Source organism: Myotis brandtii, unplaced genomic scaffold (genome assembly GCF_000412655.1).
Source record: "Myotis brandtii unplaced genomic scaffold, ASM41265v1 scaffold471, whole genome shotgun sequence".
Lineage (NCBI taxonomy): Eukaryota > Metazoa > Chordata > Mammalia > Chiroptera > Vespertilionidae > Myotis > Myotis brandtii.
In genome coordinates this window covers 3,531,806-3,554,902 of record NW_005367989.1, presented here as the reverse complement: position 1 = coordinate 3,554,902, position 23,097 = coordinate 3,531,806, and the positions used below count along the sequence as shown (strand labels likewise).

General features: G+C 37.5%; 1 protein-coding gene across 5 annotated transcripts in view; it reads left to right on the top strand.

Annotated features, from left to right (window-relative positions):
- Positions 1-23,097, top strand: part of ADGRB3 (adhesion G protein-coupled receptor B3) — a 716,195-nt gene that overhangs the window by 304,861 nt on the left and 388,237 nt on the right. For all 5 annotated transcript variants that reach the window (XM_005875869.2, XM_014547407.1, XM_014547406.1 and 2 more), the window contains 2 exons: positions 7,255-7,356; positions 7,712-7,818. In XM_005875869.2, the coding sequence (XP_005875931.1) occupies positions 7,255-7,356; positions 7,712-7,818 (209 nt within the window). The remainder of the gene's footprint in view (positions 1-7,254; positions 7,357-7,711; positions 7,819-23,097) is intronic.

Here is a 23,097-nt window from a genome sequence, read left to right as displayed (position 1 = left end):
CTACTCATCACCAACTTGGTACTCCAGCCATTCTGAAATGTTCCCAGTTTTCTTGAATACCTCGTGTTCTCCTTGCCCCCTGGGTCTTCCACATGTGGTTCCCAAGGCCTACTTTCCTCTTTCTCGCTGGCTGACTCCTGCTTCCCTTACACTACAACATGCCATCCCTTCTGGAAACCTCTACTGATATTCTCTCCCCTGAACTTGGAGCAGCCAGGACTTCTGAGATCATGGTGGCTGTTCTGCATTGTATTTTCTCCACTTACTATTTCTCTTCTCTTACTATCTTAGGAATTGAGACAATTTGACTATTCTCGTTCATTCTTTTTATGTGTAGTATTTAACAAGGTGACGAGGACATTATGGGAACTCAGTAAATATCCTGTGGAATGAATGAATTCCACAATTGGCACTGAGGAGAGCCACCACCAGGGTCTTCAGAAACATAGGATGGAAGAAAATATTTTTTTGTTTTGATTTCTAGGCTGTTTTGCTTTTGGTATGAACATAAATAGACCTATTTTCTGAAATAATTTTTAAAGATATAATCTTCAAAGTCTTCCAGATCACACTTTGATGAAATATTTAAAGCAACTGCGGGACTTGATATGACTACTAAAAAGCTGAAAATCTTGGATTAATTTGCAACTGTGAATCTATGATTCCCCTGTCATCTTTCTTTCTTATAATTCATATACTTTGTTTCTGTCAATGAGTCATAATAAATCCAAGGCTTCCTGAATTTACAGTGAAGAAAACAATGTTTATTGACCACTCTGTGTTTAAAAAATTACTCTGAATTGTTTTGGGGGAGGGGATCTGTTTGAAGTAGACCATATTGAGTGTCACAAGGTAAACGGGAATTGATAACTGAGTGCTGTTGTTGGAAAAAGAACTACTATTGGCTTTGTGGGTTCTGTGAGTTCCATGAACTGTATTTAGTGCTGTGGATGGAAAAAAATAACTATTCAATCAACTTCTACCTTCACCAGTTAGGTTGTGTGTGGATCACATGAGGGGATTCTGAACAGGGTCCCGTGGACTTTTACCATGTCAGACACACCCTACAAGGTCAACTTTTCCCAACACCCAGTACCCTGAATGCCTAGTTTGACTAATTTTTAGGAAAACTATAGTTGCTAACCTCTGTTTCTTCCAGCTTCTATCAGCGGTTCTCAACCTGTGGGTCGCGACCCCTTTGGCGGTCGAACGACCCTTTCACAGGGGTCCCCTAAGACCATCCTGCATATCAGATATTTACGTTACGATTCATAACAGTAGCAACATTACAGTTATGAAGTAGCAACGAAAATAATTTTATGGTTGGGTCACAACATGAGGAACTGTATTTAAAGGGCCAGAAGGTTGAGAACCACTTAGAATCTAAGTGAACACCAGCCTATTAAATGCACACACACCACCAATTAAATACACACATACACACACACATACACACCACATACACTGTCCTCATTACCAAATCATCCTCATTTTCTGTCATCTTCAGTATCAGGGTGATTAAAAAACAGATCTTTTGAAAGTATGTGGTAATTTTTGGTTAAAAGTCTATGCATATCATAAATGCTATCCTTGTAAGTGCTACATGTTTCAGAAGTGAAACAAAACAGAGAAATCACTATCTTTATAGTGCTCACATCCCAACAGGAGGAGGCAAAATAATAATAATCCTAAAGAAGCTAAAACATATGTAGAATTTGTAAGGCAACAAGTGTTGTGAAGAATAATAAAGCAGAGGAGTATGTGGGCGTGTTTGAGAGTGGGCAGAAAATCCCTGAGTTGATAAAGTGAATAAAATTGAAGGCAATAAAGAAATGAGCCAGGCACAGGTTCAGGGAGAAGAAAGAGAGATCCTGAGCAGGCAGAACAATGCACAAGGTCTTAGGGGTGGAGGGGGGTGGGAGCCTGCTTGGAGTATTGGAGACACATCAGGGGGCCAGTGTAGCTGAGTGGGACAGTGAGGGTGGAGACGCTGGGAGCTGAGAAAGGGCCATATTGGAGAGCCCTGTAACAGGCTAGTTGGATCACTAAACATTTTATTTTTTCCTGAGTAGAGTACCTTTAAACAAATTTCAAGCACTGACTGATAATTGCAAGTACACAGTTAAGCTACTACTTCAGCCCACCTTGATTTTGAACGTTACTAGTTTCAGCTGCAGGCCTAGTAAACATTTCCCCCTATTGGCCCACCTATGCCATCTAGTGGTTAGCGCTTGCAATTACCAAATTTTCTGACTACACAGGCAACCCCTTGGGGGAGGGGCATTGCCAAGAGGAGTCCTTTCAGAATAACAATAGGTGTGAAAAGCTTTTTGAAACCACTACTGGGAAATAAATCCAGGGTGCAAATTGCTTTTTCATTGGTTTAGGTTCAAGACTGAATCAGAAGAAAAAAAAGCACCTGAAAGCTATAGTAAGAAGTTTTATGAAATTTATTTCATCAACAGAACTAAAGAAAAATTGAGTTTGAACATTGAAAACTGAAAAAAAAGTACAAGTGAAGTGAGCGTGGAAGATGACAAATTACTAGATAATGAGGAAGATATTGAACAGAAGTTTGGATGTACATATGAAACAAAAATAATTTAGTATAATAGTAATTTTAGATTAATGACCGTATATCTTTTAAAACAACTATATCTTTTATAGTTGTTTTATATAGAACTTAATTATGTAGTAAACTATGCATGATGTATTTTGTGAGTTGTAATATGTATTTTAATTTTCCTTTTTTAATATTTTATAGTAGTTTTGGTTGACTTCTACAGAAAACACAATTTATATTACAGTGTTTTCCAACGCTGTAGCTTTTAAGATTTAAATTTACATTAGTTAAAGTTAAATGAAATTTAAAATTCAGTTCTCAGTCTTAGCAGCCCCATTTCAAGTACTCAATAGCCACATTTGGCTAGTGGTTGCCATATTGGACAGTGGAAATAGAGCATTTTCATCATTGCAAGAAGTTCAAGAAGTTCCATTAGACAGTGCCGATCTATTATGTGTTTTCCTTAGAAAAAGTGATTTCCTTAACATAAGTGTTTTGAACATCTACTGTATGCTAGACACCATGGAAGTTCATTACAGCAGATTAAAAAGAAATAAGATAAAACATTATTAGTCTTCTAAGGTCAAAATTGGGGATTTGGAGTTTCACACACATATCCAAAGCATTTAACCACATATTTTCAACCCATTGTGGAAAGACCTATAATATTTGTATGTTCAATGACTAAGGTATTAAAAGAGGCTTCCCAGAGGATATTATCATTTAAGATGTGTTTTAAAGATAAGTAGGAATTTTACAAATAAATAAAAAAGGAGAGAATATTTTAAGCAGGGAGTATAGCTTTTGCAAAGTCAGAGAAGTGTGAATTGGTGTGGAATATTTGGAAGATGACAGTTAATTCTGTGTGGCTGATGCATAGGAGAATAAATATGAACCATAATTGGAAAGCTAGGATAGGGCTGTGAAGAGGAGCCTTTTGCATCGCACTGAGCCTAGCTATCTTTATCCTATCAGTTCTAGAGAACCATGGAAAGGATTTAAGTAGCAAGTCATGAGGTTAATCTTCATTTTAGAGAGTACTCTGTTGATGTGGCATGCAAATTGGATTAAAGGGGGAAGATGCTGGAGAATAGTATCTCTTTATATCCAGCTCTTCAGCTCAGAAAGCAGGCATCGTCCTTGTCCCCTTTGGGCCTCATTCCCTGCATCACTTAGTCTACTTACTAAATTTACCTTGGGTCCACCGACATATTTTCATCTTTAGTCCAATCAGTCTACCTAAGGCCACCATCATTTCAGGGTTAAAGTACTGCCTTGATCTCCTGAAGGGTCTTACCCTACCTACTGCTCTCCCATCTCTTTTACCCACAAAAGAAAATCTGATCTTAAAATTAAAAATCAACCCATTCCAATTGCTGATTAGAACCCTTCTTTTGGTGGCTGCCTCTGAGGCACTCCTGGGTGCTAATCTAAGCCTGTTTCTCCAGCCCATTCATTATTCCACACTCCTTATTTTTTTCCCCTCCAGTGGCCTGGGTGCCCCAACCTCTTCTGTGCTTCCAGGCCTTGGCACCTACTGTTCCCTCCTTCTGGAGGGCTTACTGCACCTCACACAGCCAGTCTCAATTAATCATCACTTCCTCCAGGAAGCCTTCTTTGGCTCTTCAGCTTTGATATTGGAACAGCACCCTGTTCTGTTTGCAGTGCTAATCATGACTGTACTCAAGTAATGATATGTTTGTTTGACCTCTGCCTCCTCCCAATAAATGAAAGTTCCATGAGGCACCATTGGTTCTCCCTGGAACAGAGTATATGGTAGGTAAGTGCTGAATGAAATGAGGTTGTTCCTCTAATTCAAATGGGACCGGGTGAATGCCTGGGGAAGCTGTGGAGGTAGAATCATCAAAGGATAAGAGGAAGAGAAGGCTGCGAAGAGGAATCTGATGGTTTTAGCTATGGATTCAAGATGGGAGGTGTTACTAACAGCATTGGGAAGTACAAGGAGAGGAAACAAGCAGCATATGGAGAAAAATGGTGGGAGTTAGAGTGTATGTAGATTGACTGAGACACTTCCCTGTGCCTCCTGGGCCACCTGTAGGAGACTGGATGGGGCAGCAAGGCCAGGAGCATTCTGCTCTTCATGGCGTGGGTGACAATCACAACAGGGGAAGTGGCTCCCAGCGTGCTAACCTCAGTGCGCAATGTGGGAGTGGGTGGTTGCTGACACTTGGCTGGTGATGGCTGCTGGTTAGAAATCCCTTGGCTTAAGTGATTTCTTTGCTCTTCTGTTCTTGTGATATTGGGGGAATGAAGATCTGTACAGAGGCTATCTCTACCCCACTTGAGTTTTGCCTTTTTTGTGATGGGTTTTATTTTATGATTTTACATTTTTGATTTATGATGACTCCACTTCTATTCAGCACCACCACTCCCAGGCCAGACTCAGTGGTAAATCCAGCTCTTGGCTCTCAGGTAGGGGCCTTGCCAACCTCAGTCCTCCTGACCCCTGTAACAGCCCAGGGGGCAAAGGGGCAAAGAGGGCATGCCTTGGCTCCTGACAAGAGAGTGATGGGGCTCCTTGGCAAGGTGACACCTCCCTCCCAATTGCTCTCAGTTACCCTTAGTTTTTTCTCTGAATCCAACATGTACTAAAAGGAGTGTTTGGAACCCGAAGATTAAAATTAATTCACCTCTCTGTGACTATATTCCCTTCTGGTAAATGATCACTGTGTGAGAATTTAACCTGCTGTACAATCAAATCAGGGCAAATGATCTCTACCTTATAGAGTTGTTGGGGAAGATTAAATGAATCCAGGCATGTAAGACTCTTAGTAAGGGCTAAAGATTATTACTATTATTTTTAACTTGTTGAACAAATATATATATATATATATATATATATATGACTTATTTTATTGAGGTAAAATTGACTTACTGTTACTAATATGTTTGAAATTATATCAGGAAAACAATTTAAAAAAGAAAAAAAATAGGGGGTGGATGATTCTGTGACAGACACATGAGATGGAGGAAGAATGGTCCAAGTGCTTGGTAGAGGCCTCAGAGAAAATATTCTCAGACCCTAAAGAAAGTATTTTCAAGGAAGAGGCAGAAGTCCAAGTATAAGTGCTTCAAAGAAGATCTAGTGAGTAATGACTAAGATGAGCACATTAGGTTTGACCGTTAGGAGATCATTGGTGAGGTGACAGAAGACATTTTATGAAAATGGGAGTGGCGATGGTTGAATCAATTGCTAAACCATCCACCAAGCAAAGATTCCATACGTTGGAAACAATTGCCTTTGTGTTTCAATGAGAATCTAGTTTGAAAAAATACTTATGTTAACTCAGCGGCAGGGAGATTATATTGAACAAATCAGGTGGCACAAAGGATCTGAGGGCGGTCAAAACAGAGGCTGCTGAGGAGTCCGGATTCTGAAACCGAATCCTGCCAATACCTCTGCCAGCTCTGTCACCTTAGACAAGCCTCCTCCCTTTGGGCCTTGGTGTTCTCAGCTGTAAAGAGGAAGGAGATGGACTGTGTGACTTTCAATGTCACTTTCAGTTCTAAAAAGACCCCATGTTTAAGCCATTTATCTTATCTTAGTAATCATCAAGGACAAGTTATTTCAATATTGTGATGTTTCAAATTGCATTCTTCTAATAACTGTAATGTATCCTATTAAGTTCATAAATGTTGAAATAGAATTAGTATCAGTAGATTTATGATTAGTATGGATTAATTAGTGTATTATCTGCAAAGAAAGAAATTACTCCCAGGAAGTCACACTGATGTATGTATTAGGTACTTACTATTTTTGGTCCTTATTTACTTATTAAATATATTTCTGTAAACATATTAATGTATTCATTTATTCAATTTTGAGCGGCTTCTGTGTGCCAGACACACCCCTAGGTGCAAGATACAGAGAAAAGCAGACAGTAAGATCGCAGGCTAGTAGTGAAGACAGACATGTGAACATATAAATGGCAGCACTGTGTGGAAAACACAACAGTAGGTGTATCTAGAGAAGGAAATAATGTATTCTCTCATCTGGGAGAAAGGTGTCAGGATTAACACAATAGAGATAGAGCTTGTTCTTTCACAAATTCTTTGGCTTTCCATTAAAGTATTTCTGGTACACATCTGTTATTCTTGATATTCCCTTTAACTTTCTTGCCTCAGCAATTAAATTGAGCTTTTGAAAATAATAAGGCCCAAAAAATTAAATCAGTTTATTTTTATATGATGTAGTGTGAATGTCATTACTACACTGTACTAGTATGAAAAATTAAAATGTAATGTATTTTTGCCTTTTGGTTTTACTCTTAATACTTATAGTTAATAATTGTAATAAGGTTTTCAGTTTATTAAAAATTATTTTATTGCATAACATTCCAAAATATAATGAATATCAGAAAAAGTTTATTTTTATGCTGAAAGTAATCTTCACTTTATAGACAAATCCAAATGACTTTTTTTTTAAAAGCCTATACAGTAAGCACTTTCAAAAGAAAGTACATTTCTGTGAAGATTTTAAAGATAATAAAATGAAACCCGGTGGGTTTTTTGGTTTGTTTATGAAGACATTTCTAACATTCAATCAATAATACTAGTATACTTTAAAGAAAATGAAGGAGCTCTACAGTTAGAGCGATGCATTTGAGAGATACCAATATTTTTTAAAAAGAAACACTGCTAAAGCCGAGTCCCTCTGTTTTAAATTGCAGCACCTTATGAAATATGCCCAGAGGATTATCTGATGTCCATGGTGTGGAAAAGGACTCCAGCAGGCGACTTGGCCTTCAATCAGTGCCCACTGAATGCCACAGGTAAAGTAGGATGACCCACCCAAACCTAAATGATGATGATCGCCATCCAGGAGCAGCATGCTGTGCTTGCTTATGAAGTCATGCTTTTGTCCTATGTCCAATAAGCAGTTAATGAGACAATTTTAGTGAATTGCTTCATACATGGAGCCAATGAGGAGACCTAGAAAATGTTGTTGATGCTGTGGTTTCTCAGTGTGACCGATAAGCACTACAAAAATAATCAAAATGCTCTCATCGGCATGCTTTTTTAAAGCAAGAAAATGTACAAACCCCGTTTTTGAGTCTGCCTCACAATTACGCCATGCCTTCTAGCATCCCTGTTATAAAGCTTCTCTCTGTTCTTTGTGACACGCAGGCACCACTAGCAGACGCTGCTCTCTCAGCCTTCATGGAGTGGCCTTCTGGGAACAGCCGAGCTTTGCAAGATGCATATCAAATGAGTACAGACACTTGCAGCATTCAGTAGGTGCAAAGCCAGCTTTAGTACTTGCTCTGTTTATTTTTGCTAATGGTCACTGTGTGAGAATTTAACCTGCTATACAATCAAATAGGTAAAAAAATTTTAAAAAATCTGAAAAAATGCCTAAAGGGAAAAAGGATGTGATAAAAAGCTAATATTTACAAGTCTGTACTAAACTGTTTGGTTCCTAAGGTTTGAGTTTTTATGGATCCCGCTATTTAAATAAAAGAATTCCTTGACAGGCATGAGAAAAATCTGTTATTCAGTTTTATCTATAGGAGTAAGATTGTTTATCATGATTGACACATATATGTGGTAAATAGTATATAAATAATATTTTAAAATACCATACATTTTTAACTAAATTCTTTAACTTTTAGTAGTTAGGAATTGATAAGGCTGTGTCACTTAGGTATCAAATTTCTCACTGCATTTTGATATTAAGGTATGAACAAAATCACAGTGTTACTGCACCAGGGAAATTAATCGTTTGCACAAGATTACATAGGCCAGATTTTCTAAAAATAGCCCCTCTTTTCCCACAGAGTATAATGGATGAGTATTTTATAGGACAGTTAAACTGCTTGGTATTTTACAAGTGTAAATAATTGTCTTTTTCAGCTACTATCATCATTTCATCCTGACAGTCAAGATGAACTCTATACATGAATAAACATTATGAGGTTTAGAAAAAAATTTGAACACAAGACAATAGCAAAGTTGAACATTGGCAGGAACAATACTTAGTTAAGAGTCTTTAAGTTTTGTGGTACTTTTTTTTTTTTTGCTTTATTTTCTCACTCTTGCTCACAAATACATATAATTATTTTTTAAAAAAACACCTAAGTAACATTCTTTCTTGTGGATGGAGAAGTATCTTAAACAATAATAACCCTTATCAATAAAGTAAATGTATTTGAAAAAAAGCAAATTTTTAAAAATCTGAAAAACAAATGCTGGCTAATATGTTTACTTACCAAGTCAGCAATTGATTTGATGATTATTGCCTACATTGAACCTTATTTTTTAAAAATATATCTTTATTGATTTCAGGAAGGGAGAGGGAGAGAGGGATAGAAACACCAGTGATGAAAAAGAATCATTGACTGACTGCCTCCCACATGCCCCCTACTGAGGATGTAGCCCACAATCTCAGGGAATAGAACCATAACCTCCTGGTTTATAGGTCAACACTCAACTCCTGAGCCACACCAGCTCAGGGAGCCCCATTTTTGTTAATATATATATTCATTTATATTTGTAAATACATGCACATAAATAGTAAATACTGATATACACATAAATGCTGATTTCACATAAATGCATATACATATATATCCTATCTAATAAAAGAGTAATATGCAAATTAACTGTCACTCCCTCACTCTGTCACTCCATCACAAAGATGGCAGTGGCCATGGAGCTGGAGCGAGCAGGAGGCTTGGGTTGCCCTGGCAATGGAGGAAGCCAAGCTTCCCGCCTGCCCTGGCCAGCCCTGAGCTTCACTCAAGGCTACAAAGTTTCAATTATAGAAGATAAGTAAATCCCAGATACCTGCTTCCAGCCAGCATGGCCTCCTCTCAAGTAGGGGCTGCGAGCTTTGGTTGCCAGGGGCAACCGAGGCTTCCAGCCGGACCAAGGCTACAAAGTTTCAATTATAGAAGTTAAATAAATCCCAGATACCTGCTTCTAGCCTGCGGGTGTGGCAAGTTTGAAAACGGCCATCAGCCCCTCACCCAGGCTGGCCAAGCACCCCAGTGGGGCTCCCCACCCTGAAGGGGCTGTGGCCAACCTGAAAACAGCCCTCAGCCCCTCACCCAGGCTGGCCAGGCACCACAGCAGGACCCCCACCCTGATCCAGGACACCTTTCAGGGCAAACCAGCCGGCCCCCACCCATGCACTAGGCCTCTATCCTATATAATAAAAGGGTAATATATAAATTGACCCTAACAGCAGAACGACTGGGAATGACTGGTCACTATGACACACACTGACCACCGGGGGGCACACGCTCAATGCAGGAGCTGTCCCCTGGTGGTCAGTGTGCTCCCACAGGGGGAGCTCTGCTCAGCCACAAGCCAGGCTGATGGCTGCCAGCACAGCGGTGGTGGTGGGAGCCTCTCCTGCCTCCTCAGCAGCGCTAAGGATGTCCGACTGCAGCTTAGGCCCGCTCCCTACTGGCAAGTGGACATCCCCCAAGGGCTGCCAGGCTGCCAGAGGGATGTCTGACTGACAGCTTAGGCCCGATCCCCCAGGCAGTGGGCCTAAGACAGCAGGTGGACATCCCCCGAGGGGTCCCCGAGGGCACTGGCCATGCTGAGGGACTCCCCCGAGTGCACAAATTTTTGTGCACTGGGCCTCTAGTATAATATATAGATTTATGTGCATATCAGTAGTTAATGATATTTGGCTTATTCACTGAGTCTTATTTCTGTCAAAACCAAAATAATAAATATAGGTTTATATGTAGTCAAATAATCATCAATTCAATTACTGATTTGGTATATAAACATATCTGACAGCGTTTGGTTGTTAGGTTTTTTAAAATGCACTTTTCTGGGAGAATACACACATATAATCACAGAATGTAATATATAACTTCATTTCAAAATATAAAATGTAAGATTATGAAATGTAAAGTTTCTTTTTATTAATTGCTGTAAATATTCAGACCTGTGTATTTTAGAATTAAATATAACTAAAAATTTTCTTATGAATTTATATTTTAATGAACTTTATTTTTCTTCTAATTTTAGACATTAGACTTTATTTATTGAATCTTAATATTCAGGTCTTGTTTATTCATGGTAATGAATAAATGGGAATGATTGCATGGATTAAGTAAATCATAAATCCTTACAAATTTTGTTAGAGATGAATAATATCACTCTTTTGTAGAACATTTTTGCTTTCTAAATTAAGTGTATTGTACATTAATAGTTAAATGAGTTTGCATTCTCTAAGTGCAGGTGATCCTATAATGGAGAGAAACAGAAACATTCTGTGAAATAGAAGAGATGATCTTGAATTTAAAACCCATAGAAATCGGTCAATAATTTGACAGCCAATGTATATATGCTCTTGTGCATAAATCAAGTGCATGATATTCTGGAATAAAAAGCAGCCTCAGTGTATTCATCTCCTACAAAATACTAGGCACTTAACTGGGCACTTGCATAAATTAACTCGTCTTCACAAGAACCTGCAAGGTGATAGCCCTGCCTCAGTTTCCAGAGAAGGAAACTGAAGATCTGCAGGGGAGCAATACACTTACGTGAGGCAAAGAGTGAACATTCCGTCCCAGGTACAGTTATTGCAAAGACTAACCTCTTTTCTGGAGACCATGCTACTTCCTAAGTTTTTGATTCTATCTGTCCTAAACTTTCTGCTTGTGTGTCCTTTGAAAAAGTCATATGATCTCACTCAAGTCTTGACTTGATATTTGCAAAATGAAATTGCATCTCTGGAGGTTTTGAGGACTAGTAGATGAGATACAATATGTGAAATGTTTGCAAGTTATAAAAGAGCAGTGTAACTAGGAGGTATTCATATCTATGTGTACAGAAAATGCATTGAGTTAAAAAATGGTCTCTTTTTTTTACTTTTATTTTTATACTTCTTTATGTAAGTGTAGTTGGTATACAATATTATATTAGTTATATTAGTTTCCAGTGAACAATATAGTGATTTGACATTGTTATACCTTACAATGTGCTCACCCACTAATTCTTGTAATCATCTGTCCTTGTGCAAATGTATCACATTATTGACTATATTTCTCTTAACCTTTTAACCCATCCCCCGAACCCTCTCCCCTCTGGCAACCTTTGGTCTCTGTTTCTATGAATTTGTTTTTGTTTTGTTTTTTGTTCAGTAGTTTTGATTATTTTTAGATTCCATATGTAAATGAAACCATATGGTATAAAATTTATATTAATAACAGTACACTTTTAGAACTCAACATATTATTAACTTGAACTGGATATCTAAAAAATACATTCAATGTGGATGGATGAGTAGGTAGGTAGTTTAGGTAGGTAGATAGCTAGGCAGGTAGATGGATGGATGAATGGATGGATGCATAGATTTTTTCTATTTTCCTTAAGAAACTTCTTGCACCTCTATATTTATAAAGCTCATTAAATGTCACCCACTTCAGAGAATTATTTAAAACTAAAGGCCCAATGCACGAAATTCATGCAAGGGGCTCAGCCCTCACAGCCCCAGGTTAATCCAGAAGGTCGTCCAGAAGGTCATCCAGACAGTTGTTCTGTTTTTTGGTCTAATTAGCATATTAGCTCTTTATTATATAGGATAGGTAGATCAATGTTTTCCAATTCTTTCACATGTGAATTACAATATATGTACACATATATATAGATTAAAATATTTACATACATATTTTATTAATATATAGCAATAGAATAAGTTTTAAATGACATTTTATCACCAGCAAATATTAGTTGAGTATGTTCTATAAACTTTTATAATGATAAATCAATTGAGATAGCCAAAATGGGGTCATTAATCTGTTTAATATATAAAATCACTAATCTGTTATATTGATATTTTGTTTGAATTCTTTGAGGACAGAAACCATGTTTTTTTAATCTTAATTCTCTAGTGCCCAACAATGCTAATCATATACTAGAGATTATGTGCATGCTGTATAAAGAATGAGTCTGCCACTTTTCTTAACAGTAGGAAGATACCAGCAGCTGGAGTTTCTGAGAAGGTGAAACACCAGAGATAATGTTTATGAATTTTAACCACATGAATTTAATAAGTGTTACCCATCATGTGAAATTTTCCTAGCCTGAAAATGTTTAGAAATGGTGACATTTCTTTATGAAATTATTTGGTAATTTCAGAGAGACTTCAATAATCTAATAATCATAAAGTTTGTTTGGAAACCTTATACGATATAAAATTAGCCTGGCTAGCATGGCTCAGTTGGTTGAGCAACATCCCATACACCAGGAGGTTGCTGGTTTGATTCGTGGTCAGGGCACAAGCCCAGGTTGTGGGCTTGATCCCCAGTAGGGGATGTGCAAGAAGCAGCCCATTAATGTTTTTCTCTCATGGATCTCTCTCTCTCTCTCTCTCTCTCTCTCTCTCTCTCTCCCCCTCACTCTGAAATCAATAAGAACATATTTTGTAAAAAGATACAAAAGTAGACACTGTGATCCAGCTTTTCTTTATAAAAAAGACGAACCACAAACAAATGCACACAATTTTAAAAATTGAGGATAGAGACATAAAGTATTAAATATAGTGGGGTTATTGAAAATTTTATATTTTTCTACATGTTAGTGTTTCATTTTATACTCGAGGCCATTTTCTAAATTTTATAGCAGACAAGGTAGAAATAATATCAGAACCTGTTGGGAACTAGGCATAGTAGTCCAGCAAATTAAGAACACTTGTTACTTATAAAGCTGTTTTGAGAAAATGGCTGAATTCTGTGGCCAAGTGGGCCAGCCTTCTCTGAAATTAAATAAACGGATCCACCTTGTTTCTGGTACACCTGGACAATCACAGGCAGCTGCTTCTCTTCCTCCTCTTCCCCATCCCATCCTCTTTTTCCTTCTCTATTCCTCCTCCTCCTCCTTCCTTCCTCTCCTCCTTCTCCTACTCCTTCTCCTCATCTCCTCCTCCTCCTCTTTCTCCTATTTCTCCTTCTTCTCTCTCTCTCTTATTCTCTCATACTGCCTCTTTTACACACACACACACACACACACACACACACACACACACACACAGGTGTGAGAGATGACAGACTACATAGAACTGGCAGAATGTATGCCCTTGACAGGTAGCCAGCTGTCTAAAGCAAAAGGATTTGAACCAGGTATGCTAATGCTTTCTCCTAGATTAATCAGACAGGTAAATCCTTCCCTGAGTGGAGTGAGTGATGGGGACTGAGAAAAAGCAAAGATAATATTCTAATAGAGGTTTCTTCACATGGAAATGTCAATAGTTGGTTATAAATGTTCTCTTTTCAGTTTTTCCTTAAAACCTGTTTCTGTTTTCAAACTTTCGTTTAACAAACATTTTAAAGACAGGAGTTGGAGCAATAATCTACCTAGTCATTGAAGGTTTGACTTTATGGGAAGAGATGTCAATGAGCTTGAATCCTGGTTTAAGGTTTTTGTTTCTCCTGTTTTCTTCTACTTTTATGGTGGTTCTTTAGGAGAGAGAGACAAAGATGGTAAATGATAGCCGGGGGTGAGGGTGGAGCAAGGGAGAAGAGGAAGAGAGAATCAGAGAGAGAAACAAAGATAATAGGTTTGCTTTATATTCTTTTCATCTTTTCTACCTTTCAGGGGAATTTTGCTCCACTGCAACAAAACACTTCATGTATCACATGCATTTTTGGCCACTACCTCATTGTACAAATCCCAGCACCTTGCCTGAAAGAGGACAATGCATTTTATTACTGCAGCTTATTTAGAAGAAAGAAAACAATAGTCACCATAGTTTTGTTTATGACAAACACTTAGAGCCAAAAATATGTGTAATTTTTAAAATATGTTTTTATTGACTTTAAAGAGAGAGGAATGGAGAGGGAAAGAGAAACATCCAAGGGCTGTCTCCTGCAAGCTCCCTACTGAGGATGGAGCCTGAAACCTGGGCATATACCCTGATCTGGAATTGAAGGCTCAACCAAGTCACACTGGCCAGGGCCATTGTTTTATTTTGTTTTGTTAGTTTGTTTTAAATGAGCAATTAAGAAACAAATAACCCAGTACTATGGTCCAGCAGCAAATGATTTTAATTTTGAAATATCCATCAATTAAGTTGAAGTAAGTGAGCCTGAGAGTCAGGAGTTACTCGTTCTGCAAGCTTTCTGTAGTGCAGTATGACTGGAATACAGCAAGTGATCGGTAAAGCTAGGAGAAGAAAGCTAGATCAGTAATTTGTTAACCTTGGCTGAACATTATAATTGCATTAGAGTTCTTAAAAAATACCAATGGGGAGGTCACAGAAGGCCAATTAAATGGAGTTGTGCCCAGCTGATGTGTCTCAGTGGTTGAGTGTTAATCAATGAACCAGGAGGTCATGGTTTGATTCCCAGTCAGGACTCATGCCAGGGTTTCGGGCTCTATCTCTTGTATGGGCGTGCAGGAGGCAGCTGATCAGTGATTCTCTCTCATCACTGATGTTTCTCTCTCTCTCTCCGTCTCCCTTCCTCTCTGAAATCAATAAAAACAAATTTAACATATACCAATTTTTACCATAGTGCACATTCAAAAAAATCTGAGCTATTATCACTAATCACAATATTAGTTTGGCATCCATATACATGTATTTGTAATTACATGGCCCTCCATGACAAAAAGTGGCTACTCTTGTTTTAAATATCATACACAAAGCATAACACTTGAGTGCCTGTGTACTCTTGTTGACAAATTTCAAAAGTTTGTCAGAGTCCTCACTTTCAGATAATCATTGCAAAACCCATGAATGCCAAAGAAAAGTTGAAAGACATTATTTCCTTTAAAATACATAAAATGCTTGTAATTTTATTCAGGATCACAAGTTAGAGGTTTGAGGATCTGAGTTCAACATCACAATTTCAAAGTTTTTTTTTTAACATATGATCCTGAATAAAACTATGAGTTCACTGATTGTTCAACAAATATAATACCTCACAGTTATTGAATGCTATCTGCCCTGAAGGAGCTAATGGAAAAATATAGATATTTGGAAGGAAGGTATTGTTTAAATCTTGATAGTCTCAAACAATTCATATGTCAAAGTTCACCATATATGTCAAGGACAGGATAAATATTTTAGAGTTTACACACCATATAGTGTCTGTCCTAACTACTTAACTCTGCTGTTTTATCAAAAGATCACTCATAAACTATAAGTGACCAAGGCTGTATTTCAGTAAAACATGCAAAACCAGGCAATGGGTTGGGTTTGGCCCACAGGTTGTAGGTCACTAACTCTTGATCTAGATTATACATTCTTTTTTTTAAGCTTCCAACTCTTTTAAAATTATCCAAAAAAAAAATAGACAAATTCTATTTTGTCTTTTTCCCCGTCTGTTTTCCTTAACATTTTAACCATAGTCATTTTAATACCCTAACAGCTAAATCTAATATCTGGATAATCTGTAAACCAGATTTTTTTGTTTTGTCAGTTACATCATCTGGCACAACTAGTAGACTAATCTCCTCTTTCTGGAAATTAGTCTATTTCATTCGTAGCTCTCTGATGCTTTAGAATAGCGGTTCTCAACCTGTGGGTTGTGACCCCTTTGGGGGTCGAACGACCCTTTCACAGGGGTCGCCTAAGACCATCGGAAAACACATATATAATTACATATTGTTTTTGTGATTAATCACTATGCTTTAATTATGTTCAACTAGTAATTTTTTATTGAATATCACTCGTATCAAATAATTGTCGGGACTTCAGACAATGTTCATGTCCACCAGGAAGCATTCCTCCTTTCCTTGGTTGTCTAAATACAGTGAGGAGCTGGTACTTCAATACAGGCAAGAATTGGTCTGAGTCAAAGCTGTTTTGCAGTTTTAGTAAAAATACATTTACTTAATCCCCTTTTACCATCGTGTCTTTTGGATGGAGAGCCCATGTGTACCCATCCCACCAACCCTGAAAAACTGTAGAAGATTCAGCTTTGCCCTACAAAAGTTCCCAGCTCAGTGCCCCAGCTTTCTGCCTTGGTAACTTCAAATGCTGCAAATAGCTTAAGGAGAAGTCCAGCTGGTTGCTTAAAGCTGGACTCTTCTCACTAGGCATTTATTGTCAAATGCTTATTTACAAGGATGGAGAAAATTACATTCTGTGGCTGAAAAGTTTTCATCATAATTCCTCAGCTTCCTGCATATTTCAAAAACTCAACAAATGTCTTTTGGAGAAAAGTCCCAGCAAGATTTTTAGGGACCCTTACATTTCTCGTATATTTCTCCAGCCTTTGCCAACCGAAAAAGTTTCTCTTTCTGCTCTAATGAGCCTCTGCCTGGGTTACACCTTCTCCTCACTTCTGTCCAGATTTAACAAACATTCCCAAAGGAAAAAAAAAAAGAAACTAGCTGAAATTGTTGGCTTACCTCTGAAAGAATCTCCTCTTTCTGGAAATTAGTCTATTTCATTCGTAGCTCTCTGATGCTCTAGAACAGCGGTTCTCAACCTGTGGGTTGTGACCCCTTTGGGGGTCGAACGACCCTTTCACAGGGGTCGCCTAAGACCATCGGAAAACACATATATAATTACATATTGTTTTTGTGATTAATCACTATGCTTTAATTATGTTCAATTTGTAACAATGAAATTGGGGGTCACCACATAATGAGGAACTGTATTAAAGGGTCGCGGCTTTAGGAAGGTTGAGAACCACTGCTCTAGAAGATTATGATTTTTTAGTAATTTGCATATATACTTTTAATTGACTTACATGAATTATTCCATTCTATTAAACCAATAAACTTTGGCTTTATTATAAAAAAGAAAAAATCTTTAGATACATATAATACTGTTTCCTAGGGAATTTTAAGGGAGTCTATGGTATAGATATATAATGAAATACTTCTAACAGTTATGTTTATTTTTCCTCGTTTTAAAAAAGAAACTCATATTACATATTACTGATTATAACACAAACCCAGGAGATTTTTTAAGCTTTTCTCAGTTGTGTATTTATTGTGACTAAATAGAAGAAGTGTTAGAATTAGTTTTAGCCATTAAAATTCACTGATTTGGAACTTATTCATTGGATGATTTAATAGAATATTCTTGTACAGAGAATTATATTTTGCAAAATGCCAAAATAAAAAAAAATATTATAAGCGAAAGTGTATAATATTGTTCAATCATTCATCCATCCTTTTATCTACCCACTAATTTATTATACAAATATTCACTGAGCTTTAACTCTGTGCAGTACAGTGCAATTACACAAGGGTGCAACTTGAAGGTGACACTTAAAACAAATGCAAAATAAGTTAGACAAGAAAAGAGTTAAAATAATTACAAACTCTAATACATAGAGTTTATGTATTAACAAAGTGTCGACATAGGAAATAATGTTTGGGGACTGCTTTAGATTTAAAAAAAAAATAGTGAGGTGTCTATGAGGAAATGCCCTTTAAAAGTCTGACCCAAAAGATGAGGCGGATTTAGATATGCAAAGAGTGGAGAGAATGAGTTTGTCAGGGAATGAGAGTAGTACATTCCATTTGGAGAAAATAGCATATGGAAAAGTCTTGGGGTCTTTAAGGAAGGGCAAGATGATCCAGTGGCCAGAGTAGTGAGCTAAAAATAGGTTGTCATGAGATGAGTCTGGAAAACTAGGTAAGGAAAAAATTATTCTGTGCCTTAGGAGCCTTTGCTAGGAGTTTGGGTTTTATTCTTAGTGCAAAGGGAAACAATTTACAGTAGAGGACTGATGTGATTCAATCTAATTAAAAGAGGGTCTATGGTTATTCTGTGGAGAATGGACTGTAGGATGGTAGAACAGGAACACATGAAGCCTGCTACAGTAATCCAGGGGAGAGGTGATGGTATCCTTGATTAAGATTGAATGAGCATATTTCACTGATGGTGATGTCATTTTCTGAAATGAGGAAGGGAAGCTTGAGGTAGGTGGGTCTGGGGGGTTGCCAAATTTATATTGTACTGAGGTTTGAAATAAAGAACTTAGAGTACAGCTAGTCAGTTTAGTTGTGATTTTTTTCTCTAGGAAAAGTAGAGCTACTTGGATGCAGGTGCAAAAAAAAAAAAAAAGGCATTTGGAAGAGCCAGAGTATTTTCTGAGACCAGAAGTGTCAGCAGCACCGGGGAGCTTGTTAGACATGTAGAAACTCAGACCCCGTCTCAGACCTACCTAGTCAGAATCTTCATTTTGGAAGTTCCCTTTGCTATTCAAATGCACATTGAGGTTTAAGAAGCATGTGGCAGATGTCATTTAGGGTTCTAGTTTGGTAAATAAATGCAAAGAAGTAATATGTAAGAGAATAATTTTTAAAAGTAAACTTTTGGTGGATGCAAAGAAGTTAAATTAATGTTAGCCAGCTCTATACCATCACAAGACGTGTTATTATCATTAGATGGTATCTCATTTTCCTTTCCTGGGCATATGGGAGGATTGTGGTTTTTTTACCCTTGAAGGTATATGACTATCTGTCCACATGTGCTCATTGGTTGTGTATGGAAGTGAGCTTTGTGGTGTCATGCCTGAGAATGTCATTGCCAGTTCAAAATTTTTTATCCTCCATCATCCCAAACCGCTGAATCACTCTGATATACAGACAATATATAAGATGACCTGGGTTGAGTATGTGCTCTGAGTGAGAAATAAATTTTTATTATTTTTAGGCCCTGAGATTTTGGGATTGCTTGTCCTCACAGCATAACTTAGCCCATTCTGACTGATGCAATATCCCTGGAACTAGAAAACTCAAGTAATGGAAATAGAAGTGAAAAACCCTTAGGGAAATACTGGGTTACTGAATGCTCTGCTGCCCATTGAGAAGGTTCCTGAAAGTCTGGGTGCTGGTCTGAGAACACTCTACTGCTTTGAGCTCATGGAGGATGCTCCAATTCTACCCCCTGGCTCAGAATATGAATAAGAACTTCTAGATCTATTTGATATTAGGAAAAGAAATCTCACCTAATTATGTCCTTTGCTCAGGAGTTGCACTTTTGACTAATGCTAGCCCAAAACTCTGAAATTAAAGCTATTTCTATATTTTACTGGGTAGGTAAATTTACTATGTTCTCATTCTTAATTTGGAAATTTCTAGGCTTTCCAGGGAAATAAGCACACTATATCTGGCTCAGTTTTTTTTCTTCATCATTTTTCTTCATGAATCAGTTTATTCTCATAGCAATACCTTGCACTCCTCACTTCAGGAAGCCCTGGGGCAAAACACTGGGATAGCCAATGCCCTATGGCCAAATGCTATTTATCCTGAGCTTTTTGCAAAACGCATATAATGTATCCCGGGGAATTATGGACTAAATCTATAGCATTGTCTCTTGACCAGAATTGTCCCTCAAATTTGAACTCTTAACCCTAGGACAGCTCCAGGATGCACACAAGCTCTGTATATCAAATGTGGGGGAAGTTAAGAACTATTTATCTATTAGAACAAAGGGTACACTTTCTTTTCCATACAGAGTGATATTTCTTTCTTGGTGACACCAGATAGATCTGCAAATAATTTAATATCATCATCTAGTGAGTGTCGTTGGTCTTAGAAAATGACAGACGTTTGAACTGAAGCAAAAGATGTATATTTAGATCACTGCTTTATGAAAAGAAGTTTCTTGTATAATTATCTTTTAATTGAAGCCACTAAGAGCTGTGAGAGCCTTTTATATACCTTACAGATGGACTGTAGGAGTTGATGCTGAAAATAATATATAAGTATATGAAGTTTAAACTGTGTCATTTGCACAGTGACTACAATTTACTTTTTTTTTTTTTTTTTTTAGGATTCACACAAGAGAGGTAACTGTAACTGGCAGTAGGAGGCATAAAGTGAAAAGAATAAGTTTTTTTCAGAAACACACCTACTCTTTAAACCATGACCCTCACTGAATCTCTCCACATAAAGAGCAAAGACTATAAAAAGCACTATTTTTAGATGTCAGTTTTCTTCTTTCACTGGAGATCTTGTCAACAGTATTAAATGTGAATGACACAGAAACTTTAAGGCTTGTCCTTTGGAGCAAAAATACTCACTGAATACTGCAAGCTGAGCAGACATAATCACTGGCAATTATAATTCTAAAGGAAATATTTAAATTATTAAACCTTTCTGAGCTATTTCAGTAACTAAATTAAGAGAATTATAAAATATGACCCAATTGAAATAGAATCCTTGATTTACCCTGGGGGACTTTTCTGTCTACTTGTGGAAAACTACCTACACAATTTTTACATAGATATTGATTGGTAATTGGTTTTAGTAGCCTTTATACATTATATTCCAAAATAATAACCACTACTCAAATAATTGGCAATATCTCGACTGCCTGGCAAGTTGCTTCAATTCTCTTGCTTCTCATATTCTTTCTATATATGAAAAAGATTTAATGGCTCCTTGAAATAAATGTGGTTGAAAATTATTTTTAAATATTTAAGCATCTTGACAGTTTCTAACAAACGCAGTATATAAAACCTGAGCTAAGCAGGTGGTAGTTAAGAGCATGGATTCTATAATCAAACCACTGAAGCTCAAATCATGGAACAATTTAGGGCTAGACAATTCTGGAGAAAGCAGTTCACCATGCTAAGCCTCTACTTTTTCATCTGCAAAATATGGGTAATTGTAACACCTCCAATGGTTGTTTTAAAACTTAAATGTATTTAGAGGAATTAGGAATTAAAAATGGGAAGAGAAGAAGGGAAAGTCTCTGAGTGTCCACTTTTAGCCTCTATCTTGCAGTAACCCATTATAACAACCATGTGATGATGTTTGCTTCTTTTTATAGACAAATCAAATGATGCTAGGAAAAAGGCAAATAGTTTAGCCAGTGGTCCTATGTCATAAATAGTAGAACCACAATCTAAATCCAGATTTTAGATTCCATTTGCTCTATAAATATAATGTACTATTACGATTTTCAGAGAGAATATTTAGGAGATAAATAGTTGGGTTCAAATCAGATTTCATACTTCTGATTTTTATTTTGAAGAGAATCAGAAAGAACACAATAGTTGAAAGGGAATAACAACATGAAAAGTTGGTATTTAAATAAGATATACAATCTCTGGCCATACTTTTGAGAAAGGGAAAGATTGTAGAAGAGAGGTTGGATGGGGTTCAAATTGTATAACCCTAGAGTTATAGCATAGAGATAGGAACAAAGGAAGAGAGGTAAAACGTGAATAAAGGGCAATTTGAAACAGAGAAAAAAGTAAGTTGAACAAACTCAATCTGAATTCTACCTACTTCTTCATGATCCAGAAAAGAGAAAAATAGACCTGCAGATAAAACCTGGATTTTTCATTCTAGGAAAAAGTAGGCATGTTTTAAGGAAAGAACCTTTTACAGTGCACTTGTATTGTGTAAGGAAAATCAAGAAACTGGGATTTTTAATCAACTAAGTATGTTCTGGATGAATATCTATCTTAGCTGAACACTCTTGGTACACGTTATAATTGCTACCAATAGTCTACACTAGTGTGTACAGCTATTTCAAGGTATTTGTTCTGGGTGCTTTCCACCAACAATGCCAGGAAAGATGCAAATTAATGCCATTTGTGAGGGTTGGTGTTGTGATTTGGCACCTGTTTGCAAAGAGCTAGACTGAGAACAACTCATTCTGAATAAGCCTGCTAAGCAGCTGTCAGATGGCAATGACGTTGATTTACTACTGATGGGGGCCACATTTGATGCTGACCCAGAAGTGAAAGACTGCTTTCCTATCTCTGGTTAGCTGAGCCACCCAGTGCCTTCTGTACTATTTTTATTGCAAACAGAAAATGTTTCTAAATGTTTTATTCCTTAAGATTCTAGTACTGTGGTGCTTTTGTTTGAAAGAAAGGATGTATTAGAAATCGGAGCAAATTAGATCCCTCACAGGCATGCATACTTGTTGCCAAAGTAGATACAGAGCTGATGTGAAGTAGTCAGAGGCTGTTTATTTCAACAGCCATGCTATCTCTTCCTAATGGAGAACCATTTAAGTCCCCTGTGCCTTGAGCATCACAGCTGGGATCTGCATTGTCAGCACAAAACTAAAAGCTGAATATGATGACATTTTTTAGGTTAGACCCAATTAACTTCATTTCACTTTAAAACTTTCTGCACTCTACCTCCTGAACCAGACAGTTTCAAGCCTAAAAGGTGCACTGTCTCTTTAAGCCAGGCATTTCTCATACTATTTGATACCAGTGTTTGCCATGGGCTGTGCTGATGAGCAAGTTAAGGCAACTTTCAAGTATGCCTCACTTAATCTAACATGATCATAGAAGGATTTTGAATGATTGCTTGATTTATTCAATTAATTTGTTCAATATATTGTGTATATCCTCTAGGTGCTGGGACTGTAGGAGTAAACAATACAGATAAAGTCTCTTTCTTCACAAGGCTTATATTCTAACTAGTGGCCTGGTGCACGAAATCGTGCATTGGCGGGGGGGGGTGTCGCTCAGCCCAGCCTGCACCTTCTCCAATCTGGGACCCCTCAAGGGATGTCCAACCACTGTTTGGGATTGGGCCTAAACCAGCAGTCGGACATCCCTCTCACAATCCAGGACTGCTGGCTCCTAACCACTCACCTGCCTGCCTGCCTG